The 20823-nt window shown below is 45.5% G+C and overlaps 1 protein-coding gene across 5 annotated transcripts in view; it reads right to left on the bottom strand.

Annotated features, from left to right (window-relative positions):
• Window positions 1-7058: 7058 nt before the first annotated feature.
• The window catches only part of ANKRD17 (ankyrin repeat domain 17), a 109547-nt gene continuing 95782 nt past the window's right edge, over window positions 7059-20823 (bottom strand). For all 5 annotated transcript variants that reach the window (XM_082194650.1, XM_082194648.1, XM_082194647.1 and 2 more), the window contains 8 exons: window positions 20250-20405; window positions 19038-19187; window positions 15780-17422; window positions 13682-13879; window positions 12346-12597; window positions 11385-11563; window positions 10390-10554; window positions 7059-7643 (listed from right to left, as the gene is read on the bottom strand). In XM_082194650.1, the coding sequence (XP_082050776.1) occupies window positions 7584-7643; window positions 10390-10554; window positions 11385-11563; window positions 12346-12597; window positions 13682-13879; window positions 15780-17422; window positions 19038-19187; window positions 20250-20405 (2803 nt within the window). In that variant the 3' untranslated portion in view covers window positions 7059-7583. The remainder of the gene's footprint in view (window positions 7644-10389; window positions 10555-11384; window positions 11564-12345; window positions 12598-13681; window positions 13880-15779; window positions 17423-19037; window positions 19188-20249; window positions 20406-20823) is intronic.

Raw genomic sequence — 20823 nt, 5'->3', positions numbered from 1 at the left:
ACCAAAAGCAGCGAGCATTTGTTGTTGACAAAGGACAGCCGGACATATAAAGGGCCCCATTGCCTTCAGGGCCCCATTAAACCTAAATTCGGCCCTGATTGCATCCTGAACGTGTAGAGTCAGAAGGGACCCTCATCTAGTCCAGGGTTTCCCAAATGTGTTCTTTTGGACTACAACTCCCATCATCCCACTGGTCCTGCTAAGTACAATGGGAGATGTAGTGCCAACAAAAGACAGAGACCAAAGTTTGGGAAACCAGTCGAAAACCCCTGCAATGCTGGAATCTCAAGTAGATAATCCCATGGGAGTAGCCAGGATTTATGTTAGTGGGGACAGGGCACCCACCTGTCATCATCCTCTGTCTAGCAGATTCGGAATGAACTGTCTCCACGACAGTTTAATTGCTTTCTTTTGACCCTAAATGCTCAGAAAAATCATATCAAAATCTCTTTACAATTTCTACTTTCAGCTAATGGAATTTTTACATAGGATCCCTCCAAACTACTGTCAAATCACAGATCATATCTGTGTCCGCACATGGCACTGTTGTTGTTTTAAATTGCAGATGCTGTGCCTCATGGCACCCACATGGTGGCAAAACATTGCTAAGAGGCATGGGTGGGTGTGCGCCTGCCTCGGGCACCGGGAGTTCACACTGCATGGATGGTGGCACATACCTGTCAACTACCTGGGACACCCCGCTTTTTGGGGGGGCGTGCCCTCACATGAGAGCATGGCACCCAAAAATGTGCAGGGTTGCAGCAAGATGCACATCTCAATATGAGAGCACAGCACCCCAAAGGTGTTTTTTGGGGGGTGCTGTGCTCTCGCACAGGTCACGTGACTCACGCAGGAGCACATGCTTCCCAGTTTTGCACTGGGTCATGTTGGAGGGTACGGTGGCACCATTCACACAACAAAACCTACCAGAGACATATCAACGTTTTCAGAAGTATGGTTTCCATGGATTGGCTTTTGAAACACAGGGGGCTTGCAGCACTTAGCTAATTGGGAACTACTGACCTAAAGCATTAATGTATCAAGGCCTGGGACCAGAAAGTGGCCGTCCCAAGTTGTGTTTCTCTTTCACTTTTCCGCTTTGCAAGCAATAAGGATGCTGTAGGAAAGCATCCAGGTTAAGCTTCCCATCTTGTCTTCTTTATGGGAAGAATGAAACATTCTCTACAACAGAAGCATCACTGTGACTATGACTCAGTACACCTGACCATAAGACGCACATACAGTGGTGCCCCGCGAGACGAATGCCTCGCAAGACGGAAAACTCGCTAGACGAAAGAGTTTTCCGTTTTGGAGGTGCTTCGCAAAACGAATTCCCTATGGGCTCGCTTCGCAAGACGAAAATGTCTTGCGAGTTCCTGCTGGGTTTTCTTCCTCCCCCCCCCTTTTTCTAAGCCGCTAAGCTGCTTATCAGCTGATCCGATCAGCAGATAAACCGCTAAAAGCCGCTAATAGCGCTAATCCGCTAATCCGTCAATGGGCTTGCTTCGCAAGACGAAAAAACCGCTAGACGAAGAGAATCACAGAACGGATTCTTTTCGTCTTGCGAGGCACCACTGTAGTTTTTAAAGGGGGAATGCAAGGGAAAAAATATTCTTTAAAGGGAGCGCAGAGCAGAGCCTGTATACATCCCAGGTTCTGCTAAGCGCTCCCTTTAAAGAGCTGTGCGGAGCGTGTGTGCGGCGCTTGCAGGCTTTTCACCGAGGAGGGAGAAGGGCAGCCCGTCAGCTTTGTGCACTCTTTAAAGGGAGCGCTGAGCAGAGCCGCCTGCATTTGCTCCGTAAGATGCATACACATTTCCCCTTACTTTTTAGGAGGGGAAAAGTGCGTCTTATAGAGCGAAAAATACAGGGCTTTTTCCAGTGAACCACCCTTTGTTGCTGGTTTGCAACCACCTCCTTGCTTCTTGCACCAGCATAACTGAAATGAACTTGGGAAGCTGCTGTTTCAAATATCATCACAAATCCAATAGGGAGCGTTATTCTCTCAGCCTCAGCTCACTGTATGCCCAAGGTGGAATTGTTGCTGGCATCTGTTTTGAGAGACAACAGAGTGTATTTCCAGGGGTGAAGTCAAACTGTTGTGTCGGCAGCTCTGATGTGATATACCTGGGTCACAAGCCTGGGCAGCGTGTCTGGAAATCCTGGGCTGCCCAGATAAGACTAGCCCCCTCTCGGCCTCCCTGATGTGGTCCAAAGGAAAGCAGAGCAACAGGTTTGACACCAGCTTGGCTGCTAAATTTGCCAGAAGGATGCAAGACGCCACCCAACCATCTTAGGGACGCCAGATTTCTGTTGGGTTTACTCCTTAGGCTTTTGATATCCCGCAAAGCAGCAGAGGTTGGGGATCAGTTTTTTCCTCTTCCTAGACAGGCCACCACCCCAGACTGACCAGCCCCACCTGCCCCTCACTTCCCTCTGCAGCACGAAACTGCCTGCTTGACCGCCAGACCCACATTTGGCCTCATTCGCTCAATCCACCGGAGCCTGTCTTTGCATGCGGGGGAAGTCCCTAACTCATCAAGGGTTTAAGAGCCATCAACTAACCTCACCGGGTTTAGCTGGCTGGCTGAAGCTGTTCCCAGGGTGTGGCTGCTGTCACATACGGACAGTTTCTAGGAACCACAGGCGACAGCTGAGTGCACGGTGGCGACCAAAGGTGGACAAGCTACCCAGCTCTCAAAATACAGTGGATGCTTGGGTTGTGAATGTGATCTGTGCGGGAGGCACGTTCGCAAACCGCAGCACTGCATCTGTGCACACACGGATTGCGATTTGGTTCTTCGGTGCTGGTTTTGACCTTTAAAGCCCTTCACGACTTATGACCCTCGTACTTATGGGACCCTCTTCCGGTATGCCCCACGAAGGACCTTAAGGTCCATAAATAGCAACACCCTAGTGGTCCCAGGCCCTAAGGAAGTTAGATTAGCCTCAACCAGAGCCAGGGCCTTTTCAGTGATGGCTCCGGCCTGGTGGAAAGCTCTGTCTCATGAGACCAGGGCCTTGCAGGATCTGATTTCTTTCCGCAGGGCCTGTAAGACAAAGTTGTTCCGCCTGGCCTTTGGCTTGGAGTAATTTTGATTCCCTCCCCCTTTCTTTTTTCCTTTCTCCTCCTGTGAAGAGGCTACATCTTAATGTTTTAATGTTGTATTTAACCTTGTTTTTAAGTTGTATTTCAATCAACTTGTTTTTATTATTGGTTGTTAGCCGCCCTGAGCCTGGCCTTGGCTGGGGAGGGTGGGGTATAAATAAAATTTATTATTATTATTCTGCACATGCGAAAAGCACGATTTAGCGCTTCTGCGCATGCGTGACTGCTGAAACCCGGAAGTAATTCGTTCCGGTACTTCCGGGTTTCGGCAGGTCTGTAACCCAAAAGAAACGCAACCTGAAGCGTCTGTAACCCGAGATATGACTGCACAGCTTTTCCTCCCATCTCAGCAAGCAGAGTCGAGGAAGCTAAAGCTTCCCATTTTGGCATGTTGATATTGCAATACTCCCAGTGTCTTGCTGACTGGCACTGGGGGGGAAATCTTAAGTACCTGTCACCAGTCAGTTTGGCAGGGGAGGCAAATGATGGGACCTCAGGAATCGCAATACGCCTGCTCCTCAGCTTCTGCCAGTACCAATCCTGAGATGTGCAGGAAGGATGCCATTGACCGCATGTGGAATGCCAGTATGTGTTATACAACTTTCGTGAGATTGTTCTCATATAATGTAGGCAATCGGAACACTTTAGTCTGTATAAATAGTATTACTTCACGTGGTTCTCTCCTGCTATGAATTGTGTGGAGCAGCGGTTAACATGGGAAACGCAGAAGTAGAAACTGTAAGAACATGGTCGTGGACTTGGATCGAAAGAACTGTGCAACTCCTTCCAAGAGCTCAAGGGAGGTTTTGACTTGTGTTTCTTGAACAGCAGGCTCTCAGCCTCTGCATTTTGTGGTATGTTTACGTCTGCCATTCAAAATGGAGAAAGCTAAAAACTCAACCAGTGAAGTCCCTTAGGTACAGAGAAAACAGCAGGTTAGATACCACATGTGGTCTGAAATGTACTTCAGCACATTAGGATTTTAAAGTGCCTGGGTGGGTCTATGAAGCAAGTTCAACCACATTTAGCGTGCTGAGATTTTAAGGAGTGAATGTGGGGCGCCTCTTTCATACACCAAAACAAATTAAAAAGACACCACATCAGCCCTAAATCACACGGGGGGGAATTCTGCTTGTACACGGTTCTTGTATATTATAAATGAATATGTTTTAAAAAATAGAGAAGACCTAGAAGGTCTCAGAAGAGGATGTTCCTTGTTTTTATTGGTCAAGTACGCATTACATTTGAAATATAAAAAAGTGTTCCAAAAATGTTGCTAATACAGACTTCTATCACACCCCCACCCCACCCCAAATATTTTGTTCAACAAGCCTCATCCAGGAAACAAGACACGGGGCGTTGTTCTCCTATTAACAGTTTTGCTTTCAAGTCAATAAAATACAGATAGCTTTAATAAGAAACCACATCCTAAGAAATTAAGCTCAGCTGATTCTGGCAATATAGTTTTGTTGTAATAAATACTGAGCATCTACTCCAAGCTGAAGGATTATTTCACGTGAGCAAAAATAATCCTAGTTAGTTGTGGAGAGGCATTTTGCATACACTAAAGGGGAGTGGTGTTATATAAAATACTTGAATAGCGTTACTCCCCCCTTCTACATAGTAAAGTGCTGAAAATTAGTTTCTCTCCCTCTCCTTTCCACCAGCGGCTGTTTGGTTAGGTTAGGCATTCATTTTGCTTCAACCAATTTCAGACATATCAGTAGGAATAGTACATGACAATGGAAAGGCTATTTTTTATTTTATTTTAAGAGCACCAACAGAGGGCATGTACACAGATGAACTGGTATTTGTCCACAAGCCTCTCAACATCTTTTAAGTTGCAATCAGAAGGCTGCAGGGTTCTTTGGGAAAAGAATTATTCTTGCTGGCTTTACAGGTGAAGCAAGCATTTTAGAGCTCGGGTTTTGTGGCTGAGAAATTGAGCTGGTCTAGGTAATCTGAGATTTCCATTCATCCAAATCTTGAGTTGGAGCCACTAGCTCTGTGTGAGAAATGGCTAATCTGAGTGCCAGTGTAACATTAAAACAGACTTTCAGTTCACTTTCTTCAAACTAGCAAAGGAAAGAGACAATGGACTGTTTGTATCCTAACATGCAATACTAAACATGATTAATAGATCAGTTTATAAATTTTAAAATACACATCACACATTCACAGACATATCAGTTATATGTAGGGTCTTCTGTTAAGATAATTGGGCGTCACCAGTTGCCGCAGGCACTTCTACAATCTCCTCTAGAGCTAAACAGCTTCTTTCTTAATTGGAACGCTGATGCTTTCATGCCATCCAGCTTTCTAGGTGAGGCAAGTAACTAAAGATGGCCACGTTATTCATCTTAGATTGGAATCTTGCAAATCAATACAACTGAGCAACGAAGCCGTTTCATTTCAGAATAGATCGTTTTCTTGGCGTAGTAGCCCAAGGTCTTCTGAAGAATGCTTGTATTTGGGACACGCCCGATAGTGAAGTTCTATTAGCAGATGATGCTCATCCAGTCTTCAAAAGTTGCTAGCCTGCAAAACGTTTCACTAGCCTGCTAAGAGTACAGTAGCCTAGGGTCTTGTCCACTCAATCTGCCCTGAGCCTGTATTTACATGCAGGAGAAGTCAGAAGTGTCCAGCCCTCCTTCACCAGTTCGATTGACCTCTACGCTGTGGTGAAGGAAGGGGATTTCCTTCCTTTGTGGCTAGCACAGAAACCAAGCGGACAGGTGGAGGGAGGAATAGAAAGAGCTGTCCCTTGTCTACCAGTCTCCTTACTCACCTGCATGGAATCCCTGGTTGCTTTTGGCTACCCAGCAAGTTGTTGAATACACGGCTGCTCGCTTCACTGTATTTATTCAAAGAACTAATGAAACTCACTTGAATCCAAAATAGATTTTAGGGGCAGGACGCGTTAAGAATTTAAAATCCACAACGCAATATTAAGACATAAATTAAAGGAAAAAGCAACAAAATCGAGAGGAAAAGAACTATTCAGCCAGCCGAAAGCAAGCATTTTAAATGCCTGGGCAAATAGAATCGTTTGAACCAGAAAGAATACTGTGTCGGTGCTACCACCCCTTGCAGGAGAATTTCAAAGTCAGGGTGCCACCACCGAGAAGGCCCTCTCTTTTGTGCATGCATAGTGTCGTCCTCCTATAGATGGAACACAGCGAAGGGCCTCTCCTCTGACAATCTGAATACACAGGAAAGTTGATATGCAAAGAGACGCTTGTTCTGAAATCCGGGCTCTGAGTGGTTTAGGGCTCTATAGGTTAAGCACCAGCACTTTGAATTAAGCTTGCTAGCACATAGGCAGCTTATAGAGTTCCTTCCCAACTGACGTGGCTTCTGCACAGTTTGCAGGGCCATTCCCACACATAATACATTATGCAGTAATCCAGCCTGTGTTATCAAAGCATGGACCACTGGGGCCAGGCTGCACCAGGCTGCAGTTGACCACTTGGGCCTCGAGTGACAGCAATGGGATCAAGGAGCACATCCAATCTATGCACCTCCTCCTTCAGGGCGAGCTATCTGTAAAAGGACATATGGCAACAACGATGGATGACAAGAGAAAGCAATGGAGGACTTTGCTCAAACACACCTTAGGGCATCATTCACAAGGCTTTATAAACCCACCTTTAGAGTTAGAGGAGATCTCTGCAGAGCTGCAAAATCACTTAAAAGAACAGCGAAGCTTATTGAGGAAGGAAAAAAATAGCTTAGAAAGCGCCTAACAGGAGATGAGAGATTTGTGTTCATGTGTTGTGTTGCTCAATGTCTGTAAAGGAGCGGGGGAACTAATTCCTCATATTTCTGTTACAAAATTAAACAAAACAATACTGAATCGATGTCAAATTCCGTAGTATAAAACTGTGGGGCACCCCACAAATAATGCCCAATTTTATGCTGTATTTAAAATTACACAAGTAGAAAAAAAGTTATGCTTATTAATAGTTTAATGTATGAAGGAAACATCCAGACTGCTGTATATGTAGATACATCTGTCACATTAAGTAGAGCCTGACATACTGAAAAAATTTACTTTCTGCGTAGCCATTTCTGTTATGTAAACAATTGTACATTTATTTGCCATTCTAAAACTTCGGGATCAAGTTTACATAATTTTGCTAAATTTCTGTGTATGCCCAGAAGCAGCTTACAGTACTAAAAACCAACCAGCCAAAGAACAGCTTCAACAGAAAGTTATGTCCCAAAAATTAATAATAATCAAAGGGGAAAGAAAAATGAAACTAAGAGAGGCTAAGTGGAACCATATGACGGCAGGGAATGGGCAGTCACAATGTTCACAGAAAAGGGTCAGTTAGTACGCTCCTCTGCAAAAGCCTACATCAGTCCAACCTATCAGAAGAATGATCTGAGAGACAAGGAAAACGGTGCTGTCATTTGCATTCTCCTCCAAGCCGAAAGGAAATCTCCGGGCGATCCGAAGAGACCTCCCCTGCTCAACCCAGCTGGTTCATATGCACACTGTTCATATGGGGTGTCCACGTTCCAGTCCATACCTGAAGAAGAAGAAGAAGAGCAGCAGCGAGGTTAAGCTACGCAGAACCAGCTGTTTCATATAGATATAGAAATGGATTGCAATGGGGTTTTATACTGCCTGGCTCTGTATTTCAAGGACAAACTACTGTGCGTATCTCAATTTACTTTTACAGTGGTGCCTCGCAAGACGAAAAGAATCCGTTCTGTGGTTTTTTTGTCCGTCTAGCGGTTTTTTTGTCTTGCGAAGCAAGCCCATTGACGGATTAGAGGATTAGCGCTATTAGCGGCTTTTAGCGGCTTATCAGCTTATCGGATCAGCTAATAAGCGGCTTAGCGGCTGAGGAAAAAGGAGGGGGAGGGGGGAAACCGGGAGGAACTTGCAAGACATTTTCGTCTTGCGAAGCAAGCCCATAGGAGATTTGTTTTGCGAAGCACCTCCAAAACGGAAAACTCTTTCGTCTAGCGAGTTTTCCGTCTTGCGAGGCATTCGTCTTGCGGGGCACCACTGTATTTTTAACCATGTGTGAAATCATCTTAGCGTGCGTACAAGTATACTTGTTAACCTGCTCAGAAGCCTATTTTGGCATTTAGTGGAATACAGAAGAAGAAGAAGAAGAAGAAGAAGAAGAAGAAGAAGAAGAAGAAGAAGAAGAATAGTAGTAGTAGTAGTAGTAGTTTGGATTTGTTATCCCACTTTATCACTACCCTAAGAAGTCTCAAAGCGGCTAACATTCTCCTTTCTCTTCCTCCCCCACAACAAACACTCTGTGAGGTGAGTGGGGCTGAGAGACTTCAGAGAAGTGTGACTAGCCCAAGGTCACCCAGCAGCTGCATGTGGAGGAGCGGAGATGCGAACCCGGTTCACCAGATTACGAGACTACCGCTCTTAACCACTACACCACACTGGCAGCAGCCGTACTAATAGCAGTGGTAGTCATGACGATTATAATAATATTATCACCACTATATGTCACATGCACTTATCACTTCTTTCATTTCCAACGCAAAAGCAAAAGCGGATGTAAAACTTGTTACAACTTGGGGAACATGCTGGCTAAAGGCTTGTGCTGGCTAAAGGAGTGTGGAGTGCTAGGACTTAGACGATGGGGCTTCGCTGTCCTGCAAAACTCAATTTTTCTGCTTTCCCTTTCTTTTCTTCTTCAACATCATTTTCTGCAAAAAGAGAGAGGCCAAAATTCCACGGGAACTCGGCTGTTACCATGATCAGATTAGCAAACAGACCAAAACTGAGCTGTTTTAATGCACCATCAGGATGTCAGTGCAGTGATAACATATGAAGAGCGCCGCCAGCTCAGGCCATCTAAGTCCAGCATCCTGTTCTCACACTAGTTAAACAGATGATGATGATGATGATGACAATGATAATAATAATAATAATAATAATAATAATAATAATAAATTTTATTTATACCCCGCCCTCCCCAGCCAAGACCGGGCTCAGGGCAGCTAACAACCAATAATAAAAACAAGTTGATTGAAATACAATTTAAAAAACAAGATTAAAAGACAACATTAAAACATTAGGATGCAGCCTCTTCACAGGAGGAGAAAGGAAAAAGAAAGAGGGGGAAAGAATCAAACTGATTCTAAGCCAAAGGCCAGGCGGAACAAACTGATTCTAAGCCAAAGGCCAGGCCCTGCGGAAAGAAATCAGATCCTGCAGGGCCCTGGTCTCGTGAGGCAGAGCGTTCCACCAGGCTGGAGCCAGTGTTGAAAAGGCCCTGGCTCTGGCTGAGGCTAATCTAACTTCCTTAGGGCCAGGGACCTCTAGGGTGTTGCTATTTATGGACCTTAAGGTCCTCCGTGGGGCATACAAGGAGAGGCAGTCCCGTAGATGCCAAAGGGAACTCTGCAAGCAGGACCTGAGGGCAACAGCATGTTCCCAACTTGTGATTCCCAGCAACCAGTATTACGCATATTGCCTCTGACTGCAGAGACAGGTGGCAATTTAAATGCCACCTCTGCTCAAAAAACTCATCCACAACTCAGTACTAGGGTCACACATCTGTTATGGAATTAGTAACAATGCCATGTTGGGTATTGGGCCAACGAAATATGTGGCAGGGTCATGGTCAGACATATGTGGAATAGTCAGTCTCATTCAACCAACAGGCTGAAGGGGTTAATGCCATAGAGTAAGCTGTTCTGCCAGGCTTGGCTAGGTCACTTCTCCTCACCTTGGGAGGAAGGTAGTCAAGCCTATTGTTCCCCTTCTGTCTACATGTGAACTCTAAGGAGCTCTGAGCCTCCAGCCACATGGCTCCAACAAGCCTCTCTTGAGTTCCTATACCAATAATTTAGGAACTTCCTTCACTTTGGAACTAGACCAAGTTTTACTGCCTGTGCGTCTTTTTCTGGAAAAGTACATGAAACAGACAATTGAAGAGTTTGTAAGTAAACCCATTTTTAAATTGCCAAACGTGAGGTCTTTTCTTACGCCGGGGGAAAGGGGAAGTTTTGGAACTCACAAAGGCGTATTTTAAAGGTCTAACAGCCTACATTTCCACACTTTACTTTGCTGCGTATTTTGCCATTTTAAATCTCTGCTGGGGTTCTTCCACCAAAGAATACTTGCCCCTAACTTGGATCTCGGCATCCAGGAATTCTCCTGTTAAACCTAACCAACCCCTCCCCCCCCCCCCGCCGCTAGCCAATCAACACTTTTAACTTGGAAAAGGAGGCGGAATAGTAATGTTGTAGTTTGAAAGTTATCAGCACATTTGACTACGCGGTCCCTGAGCTTACCGTCTGAGGGCCATTATTCTCTGTGGAATTTGAAACCATCTTTATAAGTGAGTTCCAAGATGGGTCAGCAGCATGAGGTCCATTGAATATAGGCCCCCCAGTACCATCTGCAATGGGTGCGACAGGAGGAATCATTGCGTTCCCATACACTGAGAAAGGCATGCCCTGTAAGGGGGAAAAGAGCTAGTTATATGCTTTATATTTCTACAGTCACAATAAACATCATTTCACCTTCTCAAATTTCGAAAAGTGTGTGTGTTTTCATCCCAATTATAAAATCAACATACAGTGGTGCCCCGCAAGACGAATGCCTCGCAAAACGGAAAACTCACTAGACGAAAGAGTTTTCCGTTTTGGAGGTGCTTCGCAAAACAAATTTCCTATGGGCTTGCTTCGCAAGACGACAATGTCTTGCGAGTTCCTGCTGGTTTTCTTTTCCTTTCCCCCCTTTTTCTAAGCCGCTAAGCCGCTTATCAGCTGATCCGATCAGCAGATAAGCCGCTAAAAGCCGCTAAAAGCTGCTAATAGCGCTAATCCGTCAATGGGCTTGCTTCGCAAGACGAAAAAACCGCTAGACGAAGAGAATCACAGAACGGATTCTTTTCGTCTTGCGAGGCACCACTGTACTTAATTGGCCAAAGAAATTTGTTTCACAACTTCTCTGCGAAATGATTTTGTTGGCATCGTTTTGAATTAATAGTTCTGCGTGTGTCAAGGTAGCCCAAATGTGGCTCCCAGGAACCTCTACTGCTGCTCCTGGTCAATTTAAGGAAGTAACTAGGAACAGTCAGGCAAACTGATACTTGCTCACCCTCTGGCTATAAAGAGGTTTATAATACAAGGCCCACCCAAAACTACTAAAAAGGAATGACAAAGGTGATGCAGGCTCCGATAGAAAAAGCAATGTATGATGTAGCTTTTAAACAGGGTATGCATATTAGATAGCTTCTATGTCTGAGTTTTTAGCAAAAAAACAACAACATTTGGATCGTTACCCCAACTTTAGGGAAGTCCATGTATCCAGCAGGGACATGCTGATGGAATGTACCGGAAGGAGTTACAATTCCTGTGCTGTCTCTCTCCATTGTTTGATGTTGCGAGAATACACCTGGATCAGACATTGGTCTGTGGATCATATGGTTCCCCATTCCACTGTGACACCAATCTACTTTATCTGGCAAGAAAGAAGTGGGGATTACCCATTAGTAGCATGCTTTAACCTAAATTATTCCGTTGAGGTAGTAGCAGTTAGCGTCCTGAACACTTGGCAGAACCATCTAAACAAGAAGTACAGAGCCAGACTGGTCATTGGAAAGGTAAGGTATACTTAGCGGCAGCTAATACTTCATGGTGAGACTAAAAAAAAATTATGTTCTTAAAGCAGGATTAAATCATTTGTGAACTTTAAATTAGTCAATTCATGAACAATGATGCAATGCAGATTTGTCAAGGCTACCATTTGTAGTGTGAATGTTATTTCTGCATTTTAAGTTGTCCTAATCAATTGTCTTTTTAGGACAATTAGGACGCGGGTGGCGCTGTGGTCTAAACCACTGAGCCCAGGGCTTGCCGATCGGAAGGTCGGCGGTTTGAATCCCCGCGATGGGGTGAGCTCCTGTTGTTTGGTCCCAGCTCCGGCCAACCTAGCAGTTCGAAAGCACATCAAAGTGCAAGTAGATAAATAGGTACCGCTCCGGTGGGAAGACAAACGGCGTTTCCGTGTGCTGCTCTGGTTCGCAGAAGTGGCTTAGTCATGCGGACCATAAGACCCGGAAGCTGTCTGCGGACAAACATCGGCTCCCTAGAGCAAGATGAGTGCGCAACCCCTGAGTTGTCCACAACTGTATCTAACAGTCAGGGGTCCCTTTACCTTTACCTAATCAATTGTCTTAGCTCTCCTCTAATAGAAAATCAGAAGATGATAAACAAGTATGTCTGTTCAGGGGCAATACATACCAGCTTGGTTTCCTCCTATCCCTTCAAAAGACCATATACCGCTGTGCCCCACTGGAGTGGCCAAGTTGCTCCCTATAACAGAGGGTGTAGACGTTCCAGTTTGTCTGATACGCGCAGAACGCTCTGTTCCAATTGGGACAGGGACCTTTCTGTCCTGAGAGACATTGCTGGGTTTTTCTGACCCCAGGGAAACAGAGGAAGGGGTTGGAGATGGTGCTCGAACTCCCGCAGACACCGGCTGAGCAGGTGGTTCTGGAGGAAAACAAATATTTGAACGGGTTACAGACATCCGTCCTAGTATTTAAAGGCAATATGACGGCATTCAAAAATACTCTCTCTACACCAGTCTCAGAAGTAGCAGCATTGCAGGCTCAGGAAATTTCATGACTGAAGTATTAAAATAGCATTAGCTACAAAAAGCCTACTAGAGGTTTGCCACATCATGCCACATTGAGCCAGTAGTTTAAACTGGCTTTCTATAATCAACGTACAACGGAATGAATCTTTGTCAGTTGCAAAAATCACTGTCAGAGTTATCAGAACTCAATATATTAAAAAGTGATTATTTAGGATCTAATGGTCCTTTTTGCAAGTCATATTAAGCCACAGTTAAAAATGAACTGTGGTTTAATGTGAATGCTCAGTGTGCTGTACATACTGACGAAACGGTCTCTCTGCTCTACTCCTGCTGCTTGAGAACAAGGCAGCGTCTGGCTGGTTGTGATGTTTCTAGTTTGTTTCCTACAAACAAATCAGGAGTAGTAAGTCAAGAACTTGAATACTGCTCAAGGTTTATTTGGAGAGAAATTCATGAGCCAGGGTTGGCACATCAGATCTGCGTTGTTGTTGTTGTTGTTAACTGACCCAGACCCTGCAACGAGCATCTCAGGCCCTTATTCACAAGAGGTCAGGAGGGTGGCAACATGAGAACAGGGCCTTTTCTGTGGTGGCTCCCCATCTGTGGAATGCTTTCCCCAAGGAGGCTTGTCTGGCACCTTCATTACATATATTTAGACACCAGGCAAAAACATTTCTGTACAATCAGGACTTTGGCTGATTAAAATTCTATGGCCTTTTAAATGTGTTTGGGGGCGTTATTAGTGTCTTTTTGCTTATTATGCATTTTGTGTTCTCATGTTGTATTTTTATGTTGTGAACCGCCCTGTGATTTTTGGATGAAGGGTGATACACACAAAATCTAACAACAACAACAACAACAACAACAACAACAACAACAGCCCCACTCTTCCCTGCGTCATCCAATTCAGAAGTTGGAACACCCAGAGTTATATTACAGCAACAAAATAGTGCAGTTGTGTTTTTTTTAACAGCTTACCATTTGATGCAGAGGAACATGGAGGCAATAGGTTCAGTGGAGAAAAATGCTGTCTGTTAAAATTAGCAGCTGCCGGTGCTCCCCCAAGGGCTGTTCCTGGTGCATATACTTGACTGCTTGAAAGGTTCGAGGCAAAGGTACCCAAGTGCGCAGAAGGTGGTGTTACAGAACCATACGGTGAATCCATACTGACAATACCTACAGAATGATGTGCAAAACGTCAGTACTTTCTGGGAAAATAGCAGCATTCAAAGCAGGGGGTGCAGGGAAGGAACTTAACTTTTGCATCTTGTACAGTTTGCTTCCAGTTTGGACTAAAATAGTTATGATTCTCTTCTATGGAGCCTGGAAAACTAATTTGTTCCAGACTGCTTTTCTGTAACAGATGTTTTTATGGCACTGATTCCTGAGACTATGTGCTTCCTTATAATACTGTATTCTTACGGTTTGACCATTCAGATATATCTCAATGGGTCAGTGATTCTATTTGAAATTAGATAAGATGCTCAGTAACCCACATTTAAAATCATCTCTTTGGAAATTACACCTCCAGCATACTTTCAAACAAATAAAACATCTGCCTTATCCTCTCATGAAGCATAGCACCAATGGGTTATAATTTTGTTCTCATTTTTAATTCACATCCATTTCCATTTGTTTTCTCCATTCATTCTACACTGAAGCCTCTTTTGCCAGTATTGAGTTGCTCCATAAAGTCTAAAAACTGCCTCTGTTTTAGAGAAAATAGGTTATGCAAGGCAAAATCAAGGCATCTGCCATAATGTTTGCATGGCAGACTTAGGGGGAAAGGGCAGCAGAGAAAGTGGTCTCCTGTTTCCAGCTGGGCTACAGGAGAGAGAACCACTCAGCAGCCAAGTCGTTGGGCTGATGTGCCCTTGCTGTCCAGTCGGAAGAAGTGGAGATAGATTTTCTATGCCAAGCCTGCCAGCTGTGTGCAGAGCAGTTGACTCTGATAATTCCATCCCAGATTCCCTACAAAAATAAAAATGCATATTTGACTTCGGAAGTGGGTGGAGAGGGAAGGGATGATTTAATAGGGTTGGGAAAAAGTGGGGGTGCAGGGGAAACCATAAGTCAGAAGAAGATGGGAACCTCAAGGGTCTCCAGGTGACCAGGGCTTCTCCCCACCACCACCACCAAACTGGGCTACTCTGGTCTGCAGAGCTCACCCCGTCTTTCAACCAAGAGAAGGGACTATGCTGGAATGTGGCAACTGCATTCTGGCCATGGAGGAGTATAGATAGGAGGCTGCACAACCTGAATCTATTCTTGTAAGATGCAAAGAATGCTTGTACAATCTCCCAATTCACTCCTCCATCTATTTTCACTGCAGATGATCCGCAGTGGGATTACCCATGTCCGGATCAAAATCTCGCATCCGAAGAACTGAATCAAAAAGAAGTGACAAGGCAAGTTCTAGGGGAAACTGACAAACTGCAAACAAGTCGCCTGCTCCAGTTGGCATCCAAAATTCTATGTCGGTTAACCTAGCAACTGTTTTGGTTAAATTGGGGAAAATAAATCATTATTTAAAAAACCATAGATGCATGAAGCTTACAGAACAACAAGCCTTTCTAGGGAAGAATCACAGCATGCCTTGTATAAAGGGAAGTTCTACCATGCCAATCTTTTACTTTGAGAATGTTAACAAGCATATGAATATATGTGATCCAGTCAACATTATATACCTGGATTTTCAAAAAGCTTTTGACAAAATCCCTTACCAAAGGCCCCTAAATAAATTTGGAACATCGTGGTTTTCCTATGGATTAGTAGCTGGTAATGGAAAGAGAAAAAGGAAGCATTGAAATCTCCGAAGGATCAGTATTGGGACTGGTGCTATTTAACTTGTTCATAACTGGACTAGAGTCAGCAGCGATGTGACCAAATTCACCAATGAAACCAAGACAATGAATGGACAGCAAAACAGCAGGCGAGGTTCAAGGGTTAAGTGTAAAGATATGAATGTTGGGGCAACCCACCCCACCACCACCACCCCACCCAACTGCACACACACAGATGGAGCAATCAGACACGAAGATCACTTTATCCTTGCAGAATATAAAGAAATATTCACCTGAGGGACTCGGAGCTGGTCTCTGAAGTGGGGGCCTAAAACCTGGGGCTTTGGAAGTATCTAACTGGTGCAATGGATCTGAGTTTGGCAGAAATGAAGACTTCCCAGACAGAATGGATTCCGGCGCTGCCTGAGACGACAAGACAGATCCACCCCAGAAGGCGTGAGCAGAGGCCGGGCCGTTCTCAAACAGTGTGCTGAAGGGCCCAAACGGCAAAGCAGCGCTGAAATTTGGAGCCATGGGCTTGTTTGCCGGATGGACAGGATTCTGAGAGACACTTTGCGTACTTAAGGTAGAAGGAAGTTGCACTGAAGAAGGAACACTGTGGGGTCTTTTGATGTGGCTGATATTGAGGACGGCAACCGAAGAACTCTGAACGGGAGCGGAATTCTTGTGCACGGGGTTTGCCCCATGGGATGGCAGCCTGATCGCGGAGCTTTCCATTTTAGCTGGCGGAGATGGCTGAGCAGATCCCGCCGATGCCTGAGGCAAGAGATAGTTCGCTGGCGTACTAGCAGGCGCAGCTACCGGGGCAGCGGAACTCGCAGTTGCTAAGTTTGGAGGCACGGCCATTCGTGGATCTTGTGACGGAACCTGAGGCTGCTGCAAAGGTGGCCTTGCTTCCTGGGAAACAGACCCGAGCGTCTGCGGCTGAGAAAGATGCTCCGATGGAATCCCAGCAGAGCCGCTATTCGCCTGCCTGTTGCTGGTCAGATTTGCTGCTTCCGCTGCTGGGGGGCTACTGGCTTCCTGGTCCGAGGAGGGCACCCCTTTGCTGGGAGAACCCGCGACACATTCTGAAGGGCTGCTTCTGGAAACCCGGGCTGGCGGTGAAGGGGAGGAAGCGGACGACACAGGGTGGTGCTCTTTGGCAGTAGGAAAAGGGTAAGTGGCGTTGGTGGGCGTTGTGCTGTTGTTGCTGGCCGTGGTTGCAATGGTGGTGGTGGTGGTGCTGGATGTCTTGACCACGGTGACAAAGAGCTGCCTTCGGACGGAAGGGGAGCTGGGGCTGCCATTTGCAGGAGGAACAGGCACAGCAGACACGGCCGGACTTGTGGTGGCTGTTGGGCTGGGAGCCGACGAACCCGCCGAATTCACCTGAGAACCGCTGCTGTTCTGATTGTTATGGCGAGGCACCGTGTGAGGCTTAGGTGAGTTAGTAGCTTTTGCGGGGCTGAGAGGCCGAACGGGGAAAGGGCCCCAGGTGGACTGAGCGGGCGGGAATGTCCCTCCAAAGTGGGTCATTGGTAACCTCGGCGGACGGATCTGCTGGAAAGTCTGAGCAGCCAGCAAGGCGTGTGCAAACTGGGGAGGAGGGTATGCCAGCGGCAGAGAAACTGGAAACCCAGGCCGCACGTTATTCACCGGGTTCTTGACTGCTTTATGCGTCGGTGCTGAAGGGAGGACAGGCACGGAAAGCGCTGTGGCCATCTGAGATGAGGAGGAGATTGCGACCGTGGTCACCTTGCTCCCAGCGACGGAATTGTGGGTAGTGGTGGGGCTGGCGTGCGCCCCTGTTTTGGGATAGGCCGCAGAGCTTCTCAGACGGTTCTTTGGAATGAGTTCGTCGATTTCTTTGTCGGGATCCTTGATCAGAGCATTGATGAGCTGTGTTGCTTGTCTTGTTGATTCCGTGCCTCCCCTGCAAGTGAATAATAGAATTGTAGAGTTGGAAGGGACCCTGAGGGGCATCCACCCCACCCCCTGCAATCTCTTGGCCAACATGGGGGTCCAACCCACAACCCTGGGATTAAGAGTCATGCTCTACTGACTTGAGCTATCCTTCAGGTCTACTGTATTTTTCGCTCTATAGGACGCACCGGACCATAGGAGGGGGAGAACAGGGGGAAAAAAATCTCCCCCTCTCTGCTCAGCGCCCCTTCAGCGAAGCGGTAGGAGAAATGGAGCCCCTTCCATTTCTCCTCTTACTTCGCTGAAGGGGCGCAGCGCAGAAAGGGAAAACTGTCCAGCGCCTCTTCAGCGAAGCGAAGCCTGGAGAGCAAGAGGGATCGGTGTGCAACGATCCCCTCACTCTCCAGGCCTCAGATGGCTATCCACAAGCCTTTGAAGCGCAGCGGAAACTCCTGCTGCGCTCCGAAGGCTTGCAGATAGATGCCAGAAGCCTCCGGAGCGCAGCGGGGGTTCCCGCTGCACTCCAGGGGCTTCAGCGAAAGCAACGCAAAGCCTCCGGAGTGCGGGTGTGAGCTCTCCCTCTGCGCTTCGGAGACTTTGCGTTGCTATCGCTGAAGCCAAGGAGCCTGCATTCGCTCCATAGGACACACACACATTTCCCCTTAATTTTTAAAGGGGGGAAAGTGCATCTTATAGAGTGAAAAATACGGTAAATGCACCCTTAGGAAATAAATGCATGAAGACCATTTCTTCATTCGTGGATAAGCTTAAGAAGAAATATTTCCCCTTTTTAGAAAAATGCATGCAAGTGTAAAAACCTTCGCATGAATGACATTTAACGGTTTTATGATGCAATGGTTGAATACACAACCGTTCCCTCGGACAGCAAGGTTAGGTGGTTTGGTGCAGGCCGGACTGATTCCATTTTTAAAATGTTAATGTTTCAGATGCAACGCAGCCTCTGAGAAACAAAAGTGGGGTGTCAGCATATATCTGAGTTAAAAAATAAATAAATTAAAAAGCTTGAGGAGGACTGAGCATGCTCAGTGGCCTCCAGGAGCTACAAAACCCACTAAGTGGGTGGGGAGCATAAATGGGCCTGCTTGGGTAACTGACAGACTTATAGTATCTTGGAAATGAATGGCTGGCTGCATTTTAATTGTTTTAATGTTGTATTTTAATCTTGTTTTTAAGTTGTATTCATTCAACTCGTTTTTATTATTGGTTGTTAGCTGCCCTGAGCCCGGCCTTGGCTGGTGAGGGTGGGGTATAAATAAAATTTATTATTATTATTATTATTATTATTATTATTATTATTATTATTGGAGTTCTGAACAGGACCAACCCGGCTGGAGGGTAAGGAATCACTGAGACATTCTGATTCATACAAGTCCCATGTATGTTTACCACTTTGAAGTTGTTGGGTGGTTGTTGTTTTTTAAAGTAATCAAGCAGTATATAAATTGAAGCAGTGCATAAATTGTATAAAATAAATAAATAAATGTCCATCTAACAGAAATTAGTTTGAAATCTGTTTCCTATAGAAACTGAATGGCAAATTAAATACGGTGTCCTCCAAACCAATTCAGTAACTTAAGGTAAACAGTGCCTGGACAGGAATTTACCTTATTGTTATGATTCTGTCCCCCGTTTTGTCTTTCTGCTTATCAATGTCTATATGCGCGCCAGTAAACTCTCGGATAGCGTTGATGTTGCAACCACCTCTTCCAATTACTCTGGAAATGACAGTTGATGGAACAGAAACCTTCTTTGATCTAAGAAACAAGAGAAAATTACGGCAATCGGGTAGACCAGATTTAGTATAGTATACTTGCATCAAACTTAAAAGTTTGGGAGCGAATGGTCGGAAGCAAGTATGTATGATGCAATGAGATGTGCCAGCGGCGTGTAAGCTTTGTAACATGTGTGCCATGCCTGAAATCAAAGAGGCCCAAAGGCTGGCTATGGATGCGATCCAACGTAGCACAGGCAGGTGTCTGCTTGCACAACTGGGCTTCTTTCTCTTCTCTCCCCTTTAGTCCCCTGCACCCCACGAAATCTGCTCTGGGGGCTGGGGGGCAAAAGAGAGAAACTGGGAGTCCCATTGCGCAAGCAAGACATCAATGGAATTCACCCTATAGATATTTAGTGGAGAAAAAAAGCATTCTTACGAAACATTCTCCTGTTCCTCCACCTTTCAAATGTAAAAACAGAAAAGCTAGTACAGTGGACCCTCGAGTTACATACCACTCTGGATACGTAACTTTCGGGTTGCGAACACAGCACACCCGGAAGTGTATACTTCCGGGTTTTGCTGTGCGCATGCGCACAGAAGGACTCAATCACACCATGCGTGTGCGCAGAAACAGCACCTCCAGTTATGGACTTTTCAGATTAAGTACGGACCCCTAGAATGAATTTAATTCATATACGGAGGGTCCACTGTACACGGCCTTTGGAGACTGTGGTTAGAAAGCTTTGGCTGAAACAAAGCACTGAAGCACTATGCTAATAGTTGTAGCTGTGAAAGTGTCCCACGTCTACACAAAAAGCTGAAGAGAGAGGAGAAAGAGAAAAAGAAAACAGGAAGACACTAGCATGGGGAATGTATTCATATCCTGCTTCTCAGGTGCTGGCACCGAAAACAGGCTCTGATACCATCTCTTGGATGTTACAGACTTTGAAGAGCAAGGAATGAAATGGCCATACCATGACTAATTTTGCCAGCAATGCAAAGCATGGTTTGAAGTAAAATATTCAAAGCAGGGACTAGGGGTGGGTGGATGGATGAGGTAGAGAATCACTGGCAATTACCACCATCACGGAATTGGACTTACCTTCTTACAACCTCCTTCCATCCTTCCTCCCTCTTCTGACCACGTTTAGGGCTAGCTAGGGTCAATTTTCCATTAGGAGAAGACAGTGGCGATGGAGAAGGTTTTGTGCAAGTAGATAAGGAATTGCCAGTTACTTCGCTAATAACTTCTGACAACCTTTCAGAGGAAAGGGGGAGGGGAGGGGGAGGAAAAAGAGTGCTTGTTAACGTAACTCTTATGAGAAAAACGTAAAAGACAAATGCAGAGACTCTTGTTTAGCCCTTTAATAACATCTCTAGTATTAGAATATTAAATTTAACACCGTGCTAAAGAGTAAACTGATCAATCATAGATAAAGTATACTTGGCTTTTGTTTGCTTGCTTTTGTTTGCAAGCCTGTTTAGAATAAAATACATTTGGATATAAATGAGGATGAATCTCAATATCCCAAGATTCACAGTGGGGGGGGGGGAATGAGGCAGACGAAGAACAGCACCAAAGCAATCTACACTAGCAAGACATAAGAAAAAAAAGTTTTCCACTTGCATTTCATGCAAACCATAGCTTGAAATGCACCTAGCAACTGATAATCAAA

Source organism: Podarcis vaucheri (genome assembly GCF_965113315.1).
Source record: "Podarcis vaucheri genome assembly, chromosome: 13".
Lineage (NCBI taxonomy): Eukaryota > Metazoa > Chordata > Lepidosauria > Squamata > Lacertidae > Podarcis > Podarcis vaucheri.
This window is presented reverse-complemented; position numbering and strand designations above follow the sequence as displayed.